The sequence below is a fragment of the Colletotrichum graminicola genome, assembly GCF_000149035.1.
Source record: "Colletotrichum graminicola M1.001 genomic scaffold supercont1.28, whole genome shotgun sequence".
NCBI classification, from domain to species: domain Eukaryota; kingdom Fungi; phylum Ascomycota; class Sordariomycetes; order Glomerellales; family Glomerellaceae; genus Colletotrichum; species Colletotrichum graminicola.
In genome coordinates this window covers 107,872-124,669 of record NW_007361032.1, presented here as the reverse complement: position 1 = coordinate 124,669, position 16,798 = coordinate 107,872, and the positions used below count along the sequence as shown (strand labels likewise).

Genomic DNA, 16,798 nt, shown 5'->3' with positions numbered 1-16,798 from the left:
GCCGCCAGGGCGTTTGGGGAGAAACCTCCTGCGGTGGACCTTCTTTTTTCCTTTTTTTTTCCTTTGAAGAGTCTCAATGCAGGCGAGGGAGATGGGGAGACAGGAGAGACCTTGCTTTTCCGCTGTGTGGTGTGTCCTACCACCACCACCACCACCACTGCCACCTCGCACCCATCCGGATTGCTGACCACGGTGATTCGCCGCAACGCAATCGCCATGAGCGTGAGCTACCTAGGCACTTTGTCGTGTGCCCCTGTATCCGCATCAATATCTTCCCTGGACATGTCGTTAGGTCAAGGGGGAGGGGGGAGAAGAGAGTTGGGGCCTGCTCTGCCGTATGCATGCATGCAAGGGACGGGAGCGAATACCTACTTGCAGGACAGAAGAGGAGACGGCGGCAGGCTGTGCACGCCCGCCCGCCCGCGGAACCGGGGACAAGAAGCGCGACATAACACAATACTTGGGGCAGGGGAGGGGGGAGGGAAACAGGAATCCCAATCGTTCCATCCACCCGTCCCACAAACCGGCCGTCCTCCTCTCTGTCTTGGAGAACCGACGATGGCCAAAACGCTAATGAGAGGGGGGGTGGACGGGAGCGATGTGGGAAACTTCAACAAGGGAGCGCGCCGAGAGAACTCAATAATGAAGCGGACAGTCTTCACCTGGGTCCGGGAAGGCAGCCAGGCGACCAGACAGCTGGAGGGCGGCGGCCGGGGGGGGGGGGTTCCCCAAGACTTTTTAGGTCGGCTCTTTCATACAGGTCGGTACATGGTATGGTGGCCAAGCGGCTTGAGGAGGTTGTAGTAGGTAGTTACGGATACTCTGTAATGACGGAGGAAGGAGTTCACATGTCTGCCACCACCACAGTCTGCGAGGAAAGCGGCCCAGTTTTCCAAGAATAGAAAACTGCGACGCTCTCACATAAACCAGTATTATGTGCATAGCATATGGGAAGGGGGGGTCGGACCCCTTTCCAAAATGCCATCTCGTGTTGATGAATGTTTCATCGCGATAAGGCTGAAGAGAAACAAGGTCATGGCATGTCTTTTTTTTCTTATTCTTGTTTTCTTTTCTTGCTATTCTCGGAAGCAGGTCGGTGGTGCTGTAGTAGCCAAGTAGCAGGGAAACAAGGGAACAGCTTTGCGTGGCCTAACCCTTCGACCATCAGCTTCTCCTTTTTCCTCCTCGTTTCTTATCCTGTTTTCTATCATCGTTGGTGCCATGGGAAATACCCCGCCACCGATACGGATACATCGTGCATCAGAGCATCGAACCACTATACTAAGAACATCAATTTGATATAAACGCACAATGGTTTCCACTTTCGGCCACTGGCACTATCACTTTGACAAGACACCGCGCGCGAGCCCCCATACCCGTTACCCCTACCCGTTACCCGTACCCGTAAACCGTGGGCCATCTAAGCGCCACCCTCGCGCTTGGCGTACTCGTCCTCGATGGCCTCGGCGTACTTGTCCTCGGGGCTGCGCGGGTCCTCCTTGAGCACGCCCTCCTTGATGAGCTCCTCGGGCGCGGGTCGGTGGGAGATCTTGTCGTTGAGCGAGTCAGCACGCATGTGCTTCTCAAGCTCCTTCTGGTGGGCGATCAAGCTGGGCGCTGCGTTGGACGCGGGCAGGATGTTCTCTGTGAGGCGAGAAGAGTCAGCTTTAATGGTCCCATCCGCATTCACTCGAGTTCAAGGCGGAGGGGGAAAGAAGGGGGAAAGGAAAACAGGGATGCGGGGAATGGTAATGCGATGCGGCGCGGCGATACAAGCGGGCTCAGAGGTGGAGCTGCCTATCCCGTGCCCCGTTGCTCCGAGTGGTAATCAACGGGTGAGGCGAACGGGGTGTGGGGGGCACGCGGCGACCGGAACGAGGTGCGAGGTTGGAGAAGAAGTGGAGCGAATGCTACCGTTGTCGTATTGGAGGGAAACGGGGCAGTGTGAAACAAGGAAGCGGGAGGGGGGACGTGGAATACATCGTAGGAGGCGGCGATGATGTGAATGGTGATAGACACAGATTCGGGGCGTAATGGTAGGCAGAACGGGGGGTGTTAAGGGTTTAGTCACATACTCTCGACCAGCTCGGCGCGGTTGGGGCGGTGTTGAAGGTGGTTCTCGAGCGAGTTCTTGCGCTCGCCGGGCGGATGGGAAATGGGCGTCTCGTCAACCGAAGGCTGCGAAGTGTTGTTGTTGTCGGCCATGGTTGGGGGATGTCGTCGCTGTTGAAGTGGAATTGACTCGTATCTGCGATTGACTGGGGCCGGTCCGCTGCGTCGGGAGATTGGTCTCGCCTTGTTTTTCTTGGTAGGATGGATCAGACAAGATTTGCACAAGTGTCGCCTTGAAATCTGGGTATCTATCAGTAGTTTGTATGTACGGTAGGTAAGATGCAAGATGAGCAAATGTGATGGATGAGTGGACGGAAGCATGGGCGGTGGGTGTTGAACGGGCGGCAATGGGTGGTGTTATGTACTCTCTCACTCTCTGTCTTTCTCTTCACGTCCAAAGCAGGGCAGTCGAGATGTAGGTAGGGGCACTACAGTATTGACTGCATAAAAGGGTTGGTATGGCAATGGAACAAGAGCAAGGTCGAGCAGCAAGTGGCCCGGTGAGGTGAGGCGAGGTGAGGTGATGTGACTGAGAGCTTGCTTGCTTGCTTGCTTGCTTGGGGAGGCTGCAGGGTCGAAGCTGTTTGGCAGGGCGCAGGCAGGTTTTACCCCGCAACCGGCCCGTGACCCCTCTAGGTACGTACCCAGCCTGCTGCACTTTCCCTCTGACGGCGCCACATTGCATCACCGACGCCTTACATAAGACAGGAACGTACTCGGTACTCCACGAAGGCGCCCACTTGTGCCTGAGGATCTAATCCCGAGTACCATGCAGATAGACGACTTGGAGCTTTCCAATTTGCTGCCATTCGTGTCATTCTCCGCTTCTGTGGTTGTCGCTCCGAAGCCTTTCACAGACTTTCCATCCTCCGTCACTCTGGTGACGGCGGTACAGTTCTTTCGTTGGTCGGTTTCCCGTCGCTCACATGCAACATAAACAATGCCATTCGCTCATCGTCCACTGGACCCGCGTCACATTGCTCGAAGACGAATGACAATGACACAGCCGCGCCACACCTCTGGGCCCGCATGCCCCTCCTGGCGTCAATGACGGATGACGTCTAGCACACGGGGCACTCCATGGTCCCCTGCCCGTCATCCGACAGCTTGCTTGGAGCTTGCTGTGGTTGAGAGACCCTGAAGGACATCCTGAAAGAGGAGAGGACAGCCTCGTTGATGAGATCACAAGACCCAAGTGTTTTACTCCTCTTCTACTTTCTTCTCTTCTCTTTACTCGTCTCTTAGCTCGCTGCGAATGACCGGCCCAGGCTGAGCCGTCGTCTCGGCCTTGACGCGTCCGCCTGTCGTCACGTAAGCAAGCCTGCTCCCAGCCCCCTGTCTAAGACGCGGCCACTCAAACCTCAGTCTCCGTGGTGGTCGCCGCATCCTAGTAGCGAAATCACCTCCAATGACCTTGCCGCTGCCTGGGGTACCGACCAGCGGCACCGGCCGAGTCTTTGGCTTCGGAACTGGTGATTTGACGCCCTGTATATCGCATTGTGTCTCGTTACAGTAGCAAAAGACAGCAAGACGCCAATGGCAGGCCGCGCAGCTTGCTATCAATCACTGACAAGCCGGGACCAGCTGCGACTGCTGCGGTGCGTGCGCGGCAACGTACAGCCTATCCGTCCAGGCGGTCTGCTATTGACGCGGGTTGGTGTCGTGGCGGCTGAGCTCACCTCCCTAATGAGACACTTAGCATAGCACCATTGCTTTGAGACAGTTATTTGCCCTCTTTATATTCACGCATCCAGCCTGATCACTCGCCTTCTCCCTTTCGTCTTTCCACAACTGTTGCTGCTCTACTCTGCTTCACTTGACCCTCGACATGCGACTACTAAATGCCAATACTCTCCAGCTCCGAGAGTTACCTGGGTGATTTGCCACGTCAAAGACCCGGTGATCTCGATGCCGTCCGATTCACCGATTCAAAATGGTTCACTCGAGGCTGGACTCTTCAAGAACTCATCGCCCCTGGCCAGGTCGAGTTTTACGACCGGGTGTGGAACGAGGTCGGAACCAGGCTGTCGTTGGTCGACTTGATTCATCAAGCAACCGGAATATGGCGTGGCATACTTTCTGGCCATCTTTCGTTGGACTGTATAAGCGTTGCCGAGCGCATGTCCTGGGCTTCGACAAGGAAAAACTCGAGGCTGGAGGACATGGCGTACTGTCGGTTGGGCATTTTCGATATCCAAAATGCCGCTTTTATATGGAGAAGGCTCGCGGGCCTTTAACAGACTCCAACAGGAGATTCTCCGGACAACCGAGGATTTGACCATCCTTTTGTTCCCATCCGTGTCGACCTCCCTAGACACAGGTGTGCTTGCGCCCTCCCCTGCTGGGTTTCGCAACGTAGCAATATTGGATGTCCAAGGTAATGAGCTCGGAGCACTAAATCGTAACTGGGAAGTCGTCAGGCCGCTGACCGAGGCGAACCTGTATCAGCGTGAACCTCCAGCCATCACAAGCCGTGGTCTTCGTGCCTACATGTTAGGCTATGAATATGTCCGACAAGATATCTCGCGCATTACCGATTTGTACGCATATGCACGGGATACGGATGGTCGTATGGACGGGTTTTTATGCATCCAACTTCAGCTACCCTGTTCATCGTTTGGCACCAACACTTTCGGTAACAGCACGCCTTGGAAAACGCGTGGAATCAGTAACATACGTTTTGTGCCTCAAGCCGATAGAGAAGGGTTTAGAGACGCTTACTCTCATATACATGCCTGTCGCGCACACACGGATAGAGATCGAATCGCATTTTGCCAGACACGATTCCATCAAATACCCCCTCAACCCAGAGGTTTTGTTCAGAATTTCTCTGGCCAACAATTGCCCATTATCCCTCAATCTGCTTTCACCTTTAGACTCAATTTTTCTGGCCCCAGGGACAATCGACGTATATTCTATCAACAGGGTCAAAGAGGGCTTCGTTCATGTCCAGCTCACCTCACCGCCAACGCTGCCTCTACTTTGAACCCTCAAAAGTACGTTGTCACCGTCCATCTTTGCATGCGTCGGGAAGATGACAGAATGGAATGCCGTCTAAGTCCGTTTATGCGTACTATTTCACGAGCAGTTCGCCAAGGGGCGACATGCTGCAGCCAAAATGGAGCGATCGATGTGCCGAGGTCCTTCCTGGCCGAAGGAATGTTCTTTTGGCGAAACTAAAGCCAAACAATGGAACCAAAGTACTGCGGCTTTCAGTTCAGCGATGGCATGGTACGTAGAAAAGGACGTGGCTATTGTACCTCAACAAGGAAGTTCTATGGATATGGAAACCTATAGACCCCTGACCCATGGATCTTGGGATGCTTTCCAAGCCGTGTCTCAGGCTATTCTGCAAAGATTATTCCAGTATCTTTCTCATTCGTGTTTGGCTTTTTCCAGTGAGCTCGTATTCAACGTCGTTCCCAGGACAATCTCAAATGCCCCCCAACAAGTAACAACAACCTGTTCAACGCTTCTTCACGACACTGCCACTGTTCATGCCAGTGCTTTGACCTGCGGCAGCTGCAGCAGCGGGTGTTAGACAGCGACGCTTGACAGACGGCAAGCCTTGTCCGTCGTCGCGGCGCTGAGTTCCTGAGCCTCCCTGGACACATTCGCTCTCCGTCTCCACTGCTCGGCCGCGCTTTTTGGAACAAGCCGCCGCGACCGTCAAGCCTTTGCCGGTTGTTTTGGTCGGAGGGGACAACTCAAGAACATTGGGAATGCTAAAGGTGTCGGCTGGAGCGGTTGTGCTGTTGGCCAGACCGGCGCGAGGCAGCTGGGGGACAGTGCCCTGATTGGTGCGAGGCGTGAAGTCCTAGGTCACGCGAGCTTGCAAACGTGGCATCCAGGCTGGGATGGAGGCCTCTTGGTAGTTCTGAAGGCGTGTCAGAGCTCGTCTCTGCATATGATGGCAATTGCTAAGGGGTGAGGTGTGCCTACCGTGGGAGCGTTGAAGTAGAGATAGTAATCCATCTGCGTCCTCAGATCGGCTTCTTTCTCAAGCGGCACCTTGCCAGGTGTCTCCTGCGTCGCCCATTGGCGCGGGGTAGTGCCTTTGTTATTTGGCGACTCCGTATTCACGCGAGACACTAGACCATCGTCCAAGCGCTCCTCAGTGCCAGGGCTAAAGCCGACATGGTAGGCCTCGTGGGCTTGGCCAGTCGATCGCTTCTCTCGTAGCATGTTTGGCAGCTGCATGTCTCCGGGACTCAGAGGCGTCTTCGTTACCCTGAATAGTGGACCCAAGACGGCCTCGCGGGCCAGATCCTCCATCGTCGCTGTCTTGGCGCCGCCCGGCGGGTTGCTGAGGATGGGCCCGGCGATCATTTTGTCTGCAGAGCCGGCCTGGACCAAATCCAGGCGGCGATCCGGGAGGGACCGCTCCTCGCAGCTGCGTATGATGCGGCCGGGTCTGTATCTGGATCCGGGGTCCTGGCAGGGGATGCTTGTGACGGGGCGGTAGGCGTCCTCCTTCGACGCCGCTGCCACGGGGCGCTTCAAGGAAGGCTGCGGGCCAGCGGTCTTCTCGGAGAACGAACGCTGGGCAAGCGATGTGTTTTTCGGCAAGGCGATGGGCTTCAGGGGCCTGGCAAAGGGGGTCATGGAGTGCCGCGAGAGTGGGGTCGGTGTGTCCGGCATCGGCTGGCTTCTCAGAGTCTCGATGATGGCGAACTGGGCGTCTGTGAAGGGCGAGGCCGGTTGCTGGCTGCGAAGCAGCCCGGAAGGCGATGGAGAACCGCGCATTGCGACGCTGTTCGTAGATATAGCCGGACGAGGACTATAAGCCGGTCGAGGGCTGTCGGTGAGGGCGTGAGGAGCTGCAAAAGCTGCCGAGCGACCTGCAACAGCGTTGATGGGAGGAGTCTGAGAGAGCGGTGTTGAGTGTTTTGATCGCATCCATGGGAGCTGGCGACTTACTTCCGTGTTGACCGAGGACGCGTCGCGTCCGTCCCGAAAACCCAAAGGCGTGGCAGGCTGTCGCGGGTTATCCATCTCGAAAATACTGAACTCCGAAACGGAGGAATATTCCTCGAGACGGTGCGGGCTCTTGATGGTCTCGCCCCGAGTTAGCTCGAAGTCGGAAAGGCTGAAATTGATGAAGAAAGGGAAAAAGAAGTTGCCGCACTGTTGAGAAGCGGTGAGAGGCAGTAGCCCGGCTCATCTGGTTTCTTGCCCGGCCGAACTTTACAAATAGGCTAATAGCCAGTGACGAGAACGGATTTTATTATGGACTAGCAACGCCTTTGTTGCGAAAGGGAACTTCACGGCCTTGAGGGGAAACGTGTGACTGGCACTCTACGCAATGCTCTTGTACTCTCTCAGGGCACCTAAGTCAGAACAATGTATACACAGAACCAGCATATTTTACATTATAGTTGCTAGCATGATAATAAACAGACCCGTCATAAGAGTAGATTCTTATTGTACGTTCGATGCTGAAATGATAGATACCTTGTCACAAGGAGTGTACAGGCTACTGTGCTGCTAAATAACCTGGGCCCGCCAAGCAACCACAAGGCGAAACATAATATTTCCAAAGAAAACACGTTGAGCCAGTTCCCTCAGCAAGGACGTGCGTAATGTTACTCAACTCCAAGACCGGCTAAGAGGTACGATGACAACAGATTTCTAACATTAACTGACCGAAAGCACCAAACACAATTAACTCGGTCTTCTGGCCAAAAGCTACTCATAGACCCGAACACTCAAACTTCAGAAGATTCCCGTCGACGATCTTCTTTTCCATGCTTACCAATGCCGGCATGTCCCACATACAGCTTATCCACCTTCCGCCGAGCCAGTCCCTCTTCTTGCTGGTGAGATATGTGATTGAATGCGCAGCGAGCTCTGGGGTATCCCTCATCCGAACTGTATCAATTTCAGCATAGGAGTCACGCTGACCACAAACCGAGTTATCTTAAAACTTACACTGTAGACTCTCGGGGAGTTTGGAGGACAGTTCGGTGGGAACTCCACCGGGGTGTATGGAGAACGCGAGGACTCCCTGACAACAGTGAGCATTCGCTTCTCCTGAACGAGTTGAAAGGGGTCATAGTTCGGTACTGACCTGATCAGCGTACTCATCTTGGACGAACTCAGTGAAGCGTATCAATGCGAATTTGGAAACGTGGTAGGCTCCCCCGCCACGACCCATGAAGTGCGCCGCTACTGATGACATGTTGACGATGGTCTTGTCTCCTCCCTTCAGCATCAGGGGCAGAAATGCCTTGATGACTCGGTAAGTGCCCCAGTAGTTGACGTCCCACGTCTTCATGTAGTCGTCGTCGTCGGCCTCGAGCAGCGGCTTGAAAGGCGTCATGTAGCCGGCGTTGTTGATGAGAATGTCCAAGCGTCCCCATTCGGTCTCCAGCCTTTCCGCCACGGCCTTCACGCTGGGCGTACTGCTCACGTCCATCTCGAGCGCGAGGACGGTCGGCTCAGGTCGTCCGGCGTTCCTGGCCGCTTCGAGCACGGCGCTGGCGGTCGAGGAGACGTCCGAACGGGCGACCACGGCGATCATGGACGCGCCGGCCTCGGCGTAGCCGATGGCGATCGCCTTGCCCAGGCCTTTGCTCGCTCCTGTGACGAGGACGGATTTGGCCGTGCAATCGGAGACGGTTACTGGGTTGATCTCGGGGTATGTGTCATGATGAACGAGGTCCCCGGTGAAGGCATCAACTAGGTATCTTTTGAGTTAGTATACCGAAGGTATCATTTTCACTGGGGCTTAGGAGACCGGGTGTACCCTTGCGAGGCGGGCCCGCGGAGGGCTGCTGAGGTTCGGGCGTCATGAGTGGAGTGATCTTGAGTTGAACTGGGTGTTCGTGTTTGATGTTGGCAGCGAAACGCGGGCTTCGGTAGGTAACTGTAAAGTTCACCCAGCTTTGGCGACCGTTTCCGATTGGGCTCTTTCAACGGGCGCTAGCATAGGTCGTCGGACTTCCCCACGGGGCGGTGGACGATACGCTCAGTCTGCTCATTTGTTACGAACCGCATATGAGATTTACTTGAATGGTTAGGTGGAGGAAAGACAACATCAAGAGGCCTGAGAAACGTTCTTACAACGATCACCTGAATGCAGCCAGTGCTGATGCCTGTACCGATAAGAGTCTTGATTCCGGACTTCGTTGACAACCTTGCGACTTCATGTGGCTGGCCAGTTTCTGTCTCAGCTAAGAAGACTTTACGGATATTTGATAATGTCTCAAAACATCGTTACATTCTCTATCAAGGTGAGTATCATAAGAATCTGAAGCTTTGAGCTACGTCTGATGCATGTTTCTATCAACCGGTGGAAGCCGGTTGACGGCCGTTCATGGTATCGAGAGCTTGGACGGCTTACCATAACTACGGTTCCGAGAGGACGGGGCGCTAGCGCAGTATCCTCTGAAATCCAACGTAACAATTCGATAACGCAGTATTCATGCCATTTGTCCCAGATGGAGGACCCGAGGGTAAGCAATGATCGGCTGTTGATTTCCACTCTCCGGGAGAAATACCCATAACAACAGCTATTGATAAACATTCTCAGTGAGGCCAAACACAGCGCAGAGGCCACTGGCATAGATCTCGAAGTAAACCGAAGAATGTTGGGCTGGTTGTAGACTAACAACACTAAAGATATGTGCGTATCTTTCCTCCTGCGGGTGTTCCACGGTTGAAATCCATCTTTTCGATCTGCGAATGAAGTTCACACACCGCTAACTACGCTGCAGCTCGGGCATGGATCCGATTCTCCGTACAAACGTGTGGTCAGTCGAGCTGGCCCATGGCGTCCGCATCCTTTGAGGATCTTCGAAAGCCCTCCGGCGCCAGCCGAGTGTATCGGAATAGCACCAAGAAGGTCTGTCTCATCGAAGACTTCGGGAATGGCGTGATACCATGAACGGCTGTCACACCAAACCCTATATGTCTGTCTTGCTACAACTGTGAGCCGCACAAGGTGAATGAGCCAAGAAGGACTGGCCCTAACCACATACGAAATCATCTAGTTGCATTTACACTCCCATTCGTGATGTCTCATTCGTTATCTCGTGTGTCGAGTGACATCCAGCCTTTTGCGCGAAAGATAAAATAAAAATGCTTAGTCCAGGGAAGAAGGATCGAAGTCCTCCTTCATATCAGGGACCCAGCCCTTGGGCCGTTCCGTGCCGCGGATCGCCAACCCATAGCCAAGCTTCTCCACCTTGCGCACCGACTGCCGCATAACCTCCATCTTGCCCCTGAAGTCCTTTGTCGGGATCTCTGGGAGGATCTCGAAGCAGCTGCTCAGCTCGTGGATGTCCACCAGGATGTTACGGCCCTCGACGCCGGCCAGCTGGCCCGTCTGGGCGGTGGTGACGGTGGCGAAACGCATCATCTCGCCAAAGAGGTCAAACAGACCGTACATGTAGTCGTTCTCGGTGATGGAGACATTGGCCGGTACAGCGGCGGCAGTCTCTTCCGGGGTGATGAGGGTCTGGGTTCGGAGGTAGTGGACGAACGAGAGGGCTTCGACAAGCTCCTCTAGGCAACGGAGGGAGTAGGCGTAGCGATAGCGGTTGATGCCCTGGATATCACCCTCAATCGCGGTCAGGTGGTTCTTGATCTCTTCCATACGTGTAGCAATTTCCTTGTTTGCGAAGTTGGGGAGGTCGCCCAGCTTGTTGACTCTACCAAGACGTCAGCGTATGACACCAGGAGCGACTTATGAAGTCCATCAGAGGGGGGTAAAGATTACCTTTGACAGGTGAAGATGCTAATTCATATCAGCCAAGCCCAATCTGATTCCACGAGGCGTAATCTCACATCTTCTTGCTTAGAGCAGTCACGTCTCGTGACGCCTTGATGATGCGCTCCCTCCGGTCATGGTGCTGGTCGAGCTCATTTCGGAAGTTCATAAACATGGGGGTGAACTGCGACTCGGGCACCGCCGGCTTCTGCTTGGGCTCATGAGTCCGCGTGTTTCCGTCGCGATCTCTCTTAGACATCTCGAGTTTGGTACAGCAGACCGAATTGAATGAGATGAGTAACGTCGAGTGAGTGAGACCCTCGTTGAATTCAATGGGTGATGTTGGTGAGGTACGGTGCGGTGCGGTGCAGGGTCAGAATTGAATTTAGTGGGGGTCGGCACAGCGAATGGAGTACCCGGGGTGTGGGTCCAGCACAGTCAAACTCCCCAGAAACCCAGCCTAGGGGCTTGCCAGTTCTGCCCACGTCACCCAAATTTCCCATCATGGCGACATGGGCATTCGAGGTCTCAATCCTCCAATTCTCATCGCGAAAAGGCAATCTTGTGTTTCTCGGAGAATCCAATGGCCCTACCTATCAATTGATTTAATCAGGGATACGTCAATTGGATGACACTCTGAGCTCCAGTAAGAATTACCTTTTCACTTGAACATGGCCGGTCTCGACGCCCTCTTTCGGCCCGTGCCGCTCTTCGCGACCGCCGCGGTTCTCCGCGTGGTGATGCTCTACTACGGCCTTTGGCAAGATGCCTACTCAGCCGTTAAGTACACGGACATCGACTACCTGGTGTTCACCGACGCGGCTCGCTTCACCGCTCAAGGGCGCTCGCCGTATGACCGCGAGACCTACCGATATACGCCTCTTCTGGCGTGGATGCTCGTCCCCACGGCCTCGCAGGCTTGCTTCGCTTTTGGAAAGTTTGTCTTTGCTGCCGCCGACCTGATTGCAGGGTACTACATCGTGCGCATCTTGGATAGACGAGGCGTGGAGCAGGCAAAGGCTCTCAAGTTCGCCAGCATCTGGCTCTTGAACCCCATGGTCGCAACCATCAGCACGCGTGGAAGCTCGGAAGGTCTACTTGGCGTGACGGTCATGGCCCTTCTGTGGGCTGTCCTTGAGGGGAGAACAACTTTGGCGGGTCTTCTTCTTGGGTTCGGAGTTCACTTCAAGATCTACCCATTCATCTACGCGCCGGCTATCGTATGGTGGATGGACGAGGATGCGCTTGGGCGAAAGGGAACCAATGCCCATGGCAAGACCCTGGGAGAAACAATCGCCAACTTCCTGAACACTGAAAGGATCAAGCTGGCCGTAGTCAGTCTTGCAACCTTCATGGGCCTCAATGTCGCCATGTACTCAATGTAAGTTCAAGCACCCGCCATCCTGAGCCGAGCTGACTATCGTACAGCTATGGGGCACCGTTTCTGGTACACACGTATTTCCATCACGTCACAAGGATCGATCACAGGCACAACTTCAGTCCGTACAACATCCTCTTGTATCTGACCTCTGCATTTCCGTCGACGTCAGCCATCCGCATAGAATCAGTCGCATTTCTGCCCCAGATCCTTCTGTCGACGATCCTGATCCCGTTTATTCTGGCCAAAAAGGACCTCGCGACCTCCATGATGGCCCAAACCTTCGCCTTTGTAACCTTTAACAAGGTCTGCACCAGCCAGGTAAGAATGCACAATTCGCGACTACCGGCAGACCATTCCTGACAGCAAAGCAGTACTTCCTCTGGTACATGGTCTTCTTGCCCATCTATCTTCCTAACTCGTCGTTCCTGAAGAACCCGAAGCTGGGAGTTACGGCACTGGCTCTGTGGATTGTGTCACAGGCGGCTTGGCTGCATCAGGGGTTCCAACTCGAGTTCCTGGGCGTCAGTACTTTCTTCCCAGGCCTATTCGCGGCATCGGTGGGGTTCTTCCTCGTCAACTGCTGGATTCTGGGCGTCATAGTAAACGACGGCGGCAAGGAAACAGCTACACATACGAAGAGAAAGATAAAGCAGTAGATAAGCTAGCATTAGGACGGCTTTGCATAGCAGAGATGAACTCGTAGGCTGTTCGAGCTGAGCTCGCTAATATTGAGTGGCGACGTCCTTCTTTACCTACCGTCGCGATAAATGTGGGAATTGAAAAGGACAACGTCAAATTGAAGTACTGATAGATTGGGCTCGAGACATTTCAACAATCCCTGTCCCTCGGTCCATTTCTCATAAGTTCCTCTACTTCAAAAAACGTCTGCTGCCTGGAAGTGGACACGTGACCCGGCGTCACTTTCCCGCGTTTCTTGGGACGCGTACGACGCCTTTTAGCTTCCCCCTCGCAACCTCGATCCAGTCGCGACCCACGACATCTTGCGCCACACCGGCAAACTCGTTGGACAGCGAACCTTTCAACTCGTAATGTGGCTCCTGGAAACCGACGGCAATGTATTGCAGGGTACTAATCTTTGAAAACACTCCCACCATCTGCCGAACGCGACACAAGGCTAACGTGATTCAATCTAGGCCGGCGACTCTGGCTTCGGCCTGGCAAACGATACCTCTTCGGCCGTACCGCCTCCGAACGTATGCGCGCCTTATCCACGACGACTACCGAACCATATCGCTGACAGACGCAGCTGGACAACTTGCGATCTCCCACAAGACCATCTCGCGCAAGCATCTGACGATTGAGGTCGGCGCTGTGCCGGATGGCGACAGTGTATGCTTTCGCACGCCAGAGAAAATGTATTGGATTGCTGATAGGCTGTGCAGGAAAATGTATCGAGTCGATCGAAAGTCACCATCGAAGACTTGGGCACTAAGACTGGGACGACTGTGGACGGGCACAAATACAAGGGTGAAAAGCATGTCATCACCGAAGCTGCGGTCGAGATCAAGATGGGCGGCTGCCCTGACATGTTCCGGTACGAAGGAATGCCGTGGCCGGCCATGAGGGACTTGGCTGACAACATGTTAGGTTGTCGTGGCACCCTGTAGTGCTGACTTTTAGCTTTTCGAGCCGAGAACTGCAATCTGATCCCTTCTCACGACTGCGTGGCGAACTCGAGCAGCTGGACGTCAAGCTGGCAGCGGACTACAGCGTTCAACACACTACGCATGTGGTCACCAAAAAGCGCAATACCTCCAAGGGTTTACAGGCTCTTATTAATGGAAAGTATATCGTTACCGACTCGTTCATCGATGCAGTTGTTGCAGCGGCAACGCATCCTGCAAATGGGGATGGCATAGCTGCATCTGCGCTGGAGAATGACTTTGATGGTAGCTGGCCGGATCCACTGGAACATCTGCCTCCCCGTGGTGGCGAGCCTGTGGAACGGCCCCCATCCGCCTATGCACCAAATGAGAGCCGTCAGGAGATCTTCGAGGGCTACACCTTCATCTTCTACGACAAGGGACAATTCAATACTTTGTTAGCGCCAATCACCAACGGCAAAGGCAAGGCCCTGTACACCAACGTGGACCCGAACACAACAACGGTTGATGATTTTATTCTATACGTCAAAACGGAAGCAGGTGAGAAGGGCCTCGGCTCCTTTGAGGATGGCAGCGAAGGGAGAGGGGTGGTTGTGGTCCGATTTGTTCCCAACAAAGGCGACGCAGTGGGCTGGTACGCGGATTTTTTCACTCAAGTCTCCCTCCGCTTGGACCACAGACCTATCGAGCAGAACGAGTTCCTTGAGGCTATCCTCATAAATGACGCCAGTATCTTGCGCCGGCCGCTGGAAGTCGACCCTACCCAAGTTCCTTCAGGTCCAGCGCCCGAACAACAGGCGAATACGGAATCCAGTTCGATGGACGTTGATCAGCCGATGACTTCACAACAAAGCCAAGAGACATCATCGGTTTCCAAAACGGCTATTGCCAGGAGCAGAGTACGGAGGGCAGCAACGCGGCGGTTTGCGGGATTCGACGCCGACGATGACGAAGGGGAGACGATAACCCCCCCGGTGACCGAGAGTGTTTCAGCCAATGCTTCGGTTAACAACGACCCCGATGAAGGGCTGTTCGTATCCCAAGAAGTGCTTCCTCCCAATGAGACTCCGGATCCACTGCAAGAGCCGACGAATGGACGATCCCAGAGGAAGCGCCCTGTGGCCCAAGACGACAGTATTGAGGATATCATCCCGACTGCCGCGGCAGTGAAACGACGACGGATCGCCGCTGGTGAGGAAGCGGTTCCTCGCCCAAAGTCGCCCGAAACTGCGAAAGTCTCTGAACCCAGGATCGTACCCAAAACAAGGAAGGTCAAGAAAGAGATTGACGTCCTCGACGTGGCTCGGCAACAGCGTGAGGAGATGGAAGCTCGCGCCAAGGCGGAAAAGGAAGATCTTGCCCATCTACCCGACGACGTCGACCTGAGCGAAATCCGTCGACTGCACATCGTCGAGGAGATGCCTATCCGCCAACCAACGTCAAATAGTAGTCACGATCAAGATGCCGAGAATGGCAGATGGGACCCACGATGGAACGGACGGAAGAACTTCAAGCGCTTCAGGCCACGCGGCGAACTTACGGGCCGCCCTCCGCAGAAGGTTATCGTGCCCTTGACACAGGTCAAGACGAAGGAGTTCGGCATCGGAGACGATTACTGGCTCGAAGACAGCCAGGGCAAGAAGAAAGGCAACGAGAGCCAGAAGAGCGGGACGACCCAGACCGAGTCCGCCGCGCCGCCGGCTTCTCGGCCCGCGTCGTGTCCACAGCCCATCGTCCTCAGCGATGACAACGAGGATGACCAGGCGATGCCCGACACCGAGCCCGAGGTTGAGCCTGAGCCCGAGCCAGAACCGACACCGGCTTCGCGGACGAGGAGCACTCGCGCGGCGACAACACAGTCACAAAACACCAGCCAGAGCCAATCGCAGAGACAGACGCGGGGCAAGAGGGCGGCGCCCGCCTCAGCCAAGGAACCTCCGGCGAAGAAACCTCGGCCAACGCGGAAGGCCATCGAGGTGCCGATAGTGACGACAGCGACGACGAGCTCAAGTTCAAGTTTGGTCGAAGGCGCTGAGAGGGCGAGGTAGGCCGGTATCAACAACCATGATTACGATGATGTATGACTTGCATCCGCTGGTGAACGTTGCTTCTAATTATTGGGGGTATCTCTCTATCCGTATTTCCGTATGCAGGCGGCTCAGCCTGTCGAATAAAAAAAAACACAGCATGTGTATGTATGTATGTGCCTCTCCGGCCCATTGAAATATGTGGCTTGAATCACCCATGCCAGAAAACCAGAAAGACCAAAAAAGGGAGCCTCCCTCTCAGTCCATTTCATCCATTGCACTCGGCCTGGAACCCTCGCCCTCCTCGACCAAGAGCCCGACGAGGCAAGCGGAAAGCATGGTCTCGTAATTGACCCATGGGTGGATCTCGCCAAACAGCTTGGTGCCGTCGCGGCCGGCGCCTCGCAGCAGCTCGGGCACGCCGGCAGGGTGGTAGGGCAGGTAGGGGGTGATGTTGTAAACGCGGCCGCCCAGCGCCATCCAGGCGTCCTTGCCCTTGCGACCGTTCATGATCTTGAGCTGGGAGGGGGTGACCTTGAGGTAGGGGGTGTCGGGGGGCAGGTTCCGCAGGTCGGCGTTGGGGCCGGAGATGCGCGCCCAGTCGAGCGGGGAGTGGCCCGGGGTAAGGATGACCTTGCGGGAGGGCTTGGGGGCCTTGACGGAGTGGGAGGGCGGCGGCGCGAGGGAGGCGCCGAGGGAGGAGCCAGAGGAGGGGCCGCGGTTCGTTGGAGGGGCCAGAACCCAGTGAACCAGCCAAATGCCCTTGATAATCCACTTTATACTTGATGAGCCTGCGACCAGACTAGTTCTGGACCGCAAGTCTGTACTGGTATATTGGTACCGCTTTATAGGCGCCGGAAAAATAATTGGTATCCGACTTCCGGTTTGCAGCATCATATCGGCCTTATATTCACTAATGCTAGTTTTGTTACCCTCATAA

At 54.9% G+C, this 16,798-nt stretch overlaps 7 protein-coding genes across 7 annotated transcripts; 2 read left to right on the top strand and 5 right to left on the bottom strand.

The window, feature by feature from the left end:
- Positions 1-1,420: 1,420 nt before the first annotated feature.
- GLRG_07013 (uncharacterized protein) lies at positions 1,421-2,205 on the bottom strand (the record flags this gene model as incomplete). The annotated part of the gene is made up of 2 exons (XM_008097698.1): positions 1,421-1,644; positions 2,076-2,205. The coding sequence occupies 2 exons, from the start codon at positions 2,203-2,205 to the stop codon at positions 1,421-1,423; spliced, it is 354 nt and encodes a 117-aa protein (XP_008095889.1).
- Positions 2,206-6,000: 3,795 nt separating this feature from the next.
- Positions 6,001-6,858, bottom strand: GLRG_07012 (uncharacterized protein; the record flags this gene model as incomplete). The annotated part of the gene is made up of 1 exon (XM_008097697.1): positions 6,001-6,858. The coding sequence occupies one exon, from the start codon at positions 6,856-6,858 to the stop codon at positions 6,001-6,003; it is 858 nt and encodes a 285-aa protein (XP_008095888.1).
- Positions 6,859-8,164: 1,306 nt separating this feature from the next.
- GLRG_07011 (short chain dehydrogenase) lies at positions 8,165-8,906 on the bottom strand (the record flags this gene model as incomplete). Its single annotated transcript, XM_008097696.1, has 2 exons — positions 8,165-8,793; positions 8,819-8,906. 2 exons carry the CDS (start codon positions 8,904-8,906, stop codon positions 8,165-8,167), a joined length of 717 nt encoding a protein of 238 aa, XP_008095887.1.
- Positions 8,907-10,198: 1,292 nt separating this feature from the next.
- On the bottom strand, positions 10,199-11,084 carry GLRG_07010 (translin family protein; the record flags this gene model as incomplete). The annotated part of the gene is made up of 3 exons (XM_008097695.1): positions 10,199-10,766; positions 10,835-10,852; positions 10,903-11,084. The coding sequence occupies 3 exons, from the start codon at positions 11,082-11,084 to the stop codon at positions 10,199-10,201; spliced, it is 768 nt and encodes a 255-aa protein (XP_008095886.1).
- A 412-nt stretch (positions 11,085-11,496) lies between these two features.
- On the top strand, positions 11,497-12,862 carry GLRG_07009 (mannosyltransferase; the record flags this gene model as incomplete). Its single annotated transcript, XM_008097694.1, has 3 exons — positions 11,497-12,206; positions 12,254-12,524; positions 12,578-12,862. 3 exons carry the CDS (start codon positions 11,497-11,499, stop codon positions 12,860-12,862), a joined length of 1,266 nt encoding a protein of 421 aa, XP_008095885.1.
- Positions 12,863-13,255: 393 nt separating this feature from the next.
- GLRG_07008 (FHA domain-containing protein) lies at positions 13,256-15,879 on the top strand (the record flags this gene model as incomplete). Its single annotated transcript, XM_008097693.1, has 5 exons — positions 13,256-13,292; positions 13,361-13,420; positions 13,474-13,556; positions 13,610-13,761; positions 13,815-15,879. 5 exons carry the CDS (start codon positions 13,256-13,258, stop codon positions 15,877-15,879), a joined length of 2,397 nt encoding a protein of 798 aa, XP_008095884.1.
- Positions 15,880-16,116: 237 nt separating this feature from the next.
- Positions 16,117-16,755, bottom strand: GLRG_07007 (cytochrome b5-like Heme/Steroid binding domain-containing protein; the record flags this gene model as incomplete). Its single annotated transcript, XM_008097692.1, has 1 exon — positions 16,117-16,755. The coding sequence occupies one exon, from the start codon at positions 16,753-16,755 to the stop codon at positions 16,117-16,119; it is 639 nt and encodes a 212-aa protein (XP_008095883.1).
- Positions 16,756-16,798: the final 43 nt, after the last annotated feature.